The 2,850-nt window shown below is 48.1% G+C and overlaps 1 protein-coding gene across 1 annotated transcript; it reads right to left on the bottom strand.

The window, feature by feature from the left end:
* Positions 1–365: 365 nt before the first annotated feature.
* Positions 366–2,743, bottom strand: LOC121939244 (ras GTPase-activating-like protein IQGAP3; the record flags this gene model as incomplete). Its single annotated transcript, XM_042482318.1, has 7 exons — positions 366–468; positions 654–786; positions 1,342–1,574; positions 1,685–1,769; positions 1,846–1,986; positions 2,228–2,452; positions 2,580–2,743. Coding segments are annotated over 7 exons (1,084 nt in total), but the record flags the coding sequence as incomplete, so codon positions are not given.
* Positions 2,744–2,850: the final 107 nt, after the last annotated feature.

Here is a 2,850-nt window from a genome sequence, read left to right as displayed (position 1 = left end):
AAATAATAGAAAATCACTTTCAAGACTTTTTTTGTCACCACGTACCAGTTTCTTGCACGTTGCTGAACATTTCTTGCCATGTTGGTCAGTGCCTTTATTCCCACGTTTTTAAAGAAATCAAACCAACCTGCTCATGTTTCAAAGGGTTAACCCCATTTTTTGATTAATAGTTATTTAAAAAAAACATACTTTGCTAATTTCAAACAATACGAAATGAGAATTTTTTCTCAAGGAAAGCTCATATTTCTCAGACACTGACAGCATTACAAAGCCTATCGATTAATCAATTAAATTTCACGTTTGATTAAATTCTTAACAACCGATTTATTGACCGTCGATTAAATGTTATGATCCCTGCTTAGTACCGATGAGTTCCTGCAGGGTGGGGACTGATCCGAGGTCCTTCAGCAGCAGCCTGAGAGGGTCTGAGGGGTCCGGACACAAAACCTCCTGATGCTCCAACAACAACTGAAGAGAGAGAGACACACACACACACACACACACACACACACACACACACACACACACACACACACACACACACACACACACACACACACACACACACACACACACACACACACACACACACACACACACAGTGAGGATTCAGATGTGGTGTATCGTCCTGGTCCTGGTCCTGGTGTACTGACCTGGTGTGTGTTGAGCAGCTCGCTGATGGAGATGTAGACGACAGGCTTGTTGACGATGAGCAGCTCCGAGTATTCGTCCATGTTGAATCTGTCTTCGGGTTCGGGGACGTCACAAACACACAGCAGGAACTTCCTGTGAAACACGAACAGGATCAAGTTTCTTCTTTTTCTCCTCGTAAAATAAAAACCTCATGAAATCAAACGTGGTCCAGCAGAAGTCTTCAGCTGCATTTAAACGTCTTGATTTATTGTCATTATAAAAACAAAAATATGGTGACAATACAGCAGCAGATTACAGTCAAATAATATGGACTGAGGGGATTAACCCTTTGAAACCTCAGAAAATTTACTTGGTTTCGTTCAAAAGTTTTGGAGGACGACAAGCAACTTAATAAGAAATGACCCAAACTGACATTACGAGAAAAAGAAAAATCCTGGAAAACAGAAAAAAAAATGAAAAAACAAACATAAAAATAATTCTGATCATGTTTCTCATCAGAATCATTTTTTCCTTTTTTGGCTCAGGTGTTGAATCACGTTGGATTTGTTAAATGATAAAAGATTCGTCAAAGAACTTTTTCTGCTTCATAAATTCATTAACTTCTCTCTGTCCACAGTGAAGCTTTGTTTTCTGAGCTGTTTCTTAATGTGAGACCTCAGAGGTCAAAGGTCACACTCAGACTCTGACCTGAACTTGTTGTGGGTCTGGCTGATGTACTGGTTCAGAGCTCTGACGTGGTATCCGTCTCCGTGGAAGTGTTTGTTGGCGGCGGCGTGCTGCAGCATGCGGGCGATGGAGCCCAGGATGTGACGCTGCTCCGGCTGCAGGGTGGAGCCGGCGGACCGGTCCACCACGTCGAACCCGTCCGGAGCCACGATGGCCGGGTTCATGTAGCGATAGTAGACCAGGTTACCGACAATCTGAAAGAGAGGAGGCAGCGAACAAACTGACTCTCATCTTTAACGGAGACTTAAAGCTTTGAATGTAACACTGGTGTTCAGCTGGGCTCCGTCTAAATCCTGGATCTCACCTTGTAGAGCTCGTCCTCGCTGGCTTCGGGGAACTTTGTCTTCAGAGTGTCTCTGAGAACCTTGGCTGTGTAACGTAAACCGTATCTATGACAAACACACACACAGAGTGAATACACGGCATTACTGTGGCGTCCGTGGAGGCGAACGGGTGCAGACCTACGGGAGTTTGTGGAGGCTGGAGGTGATGGCTTTGAGGACTCGGTCCGTCAGGTTCTTCAGGTTGATGATGGCGATGTCGATGCGTCTTTGGACTTCAGGGTGACTCAGAGCGTCTGCAGGTGAAACCTCGTACGGCAGAGAGCTGCAGGACACAGACAGACGGGTGAGACAGACAGGTGAGACGGACAGGTGAGACAGACGGGTGAGACGGACAGGTGAGACGGACGGGTGAGACGGACAGGTGAGACGGACAGGTGAGACAGACAGGTGAGACGGACAGGTGAGACGGACGGGTGAGACAGTTATTTGACATGACCTGCAGATCTACAAGAGTCCGCTTCATTACATCCTGTGATGTAGATGTGATGTGAGTGCATTCAGACCTCTTATGTCCGGTCTGGGTCTCGGTCTGGTTGATCCAGGTCTTGTAGACGTCCACCGGGTCAGTCCTGATGCTGAGGGTCCGGTCCAGCAGGACGTCTTGCAGAGCCGGACCCAGAGAGTCCCGCAGGGTGTTCTGACCGCGAGCGTGACGGTAAAAGTTCACCAACATCTTGATGACAGTGGGGTTTCCTGTGACCACGTCCTGAGGCTGCTCCACCTTCAGCCTGAGACCATCACAGACACCTTACTGGTTACGACAGTCACGGTGTGTGTGTGTGTGTGTGTGAGTGTGTGTGTGTGTGTGTGTGTGTGTGTGTGTGTGTGTGTGTGTGTGTGTGTGTACTGTCTGACCTGATCTCGTATCGCAGCGCCTCGGTGAACAGCTGCAGCAGCAGGAAGGCGTCTCTGCAGTCGGAGCCGTAGTTAAACAGACTGAACACCAACATCTCCATGAAGGCGGTGGAGCGACTCTGAGGCATCAGGAAGATCAGCTGAGCCAGGTACAGAGGCTGAGTCTGAGACACAGAGACACACGGTCAGCAGGTCTCACCTGCAGACAGGCAGGTTTGTGTGTGTGTGTGTGTGTGTGTGTCACTTGCAGCAGGTGTGTGTGTGTGTGTGT

Source organism: Plectropomus leopardus, unplaced genomic scaffold (genome assembly GCF_008729295.1).
Source record: "Plectropomus leopardus isolate mb unplaced genomic scaffold, YSFRI_Pleo_2.0 unplaced_scaffold4386, whole genome shotgun sequence".
Lineage (NCBI taxonomy): Eukaryota > Metazoa > Chordata > Actinopteri > Perciformes > Serranidae > Plectropomus > Plectropomus leopardus.
Note: the sequence above shows the minus strand (reverse complement) of the source record. Positions and strands in the feature narration are given on the sequence as shown.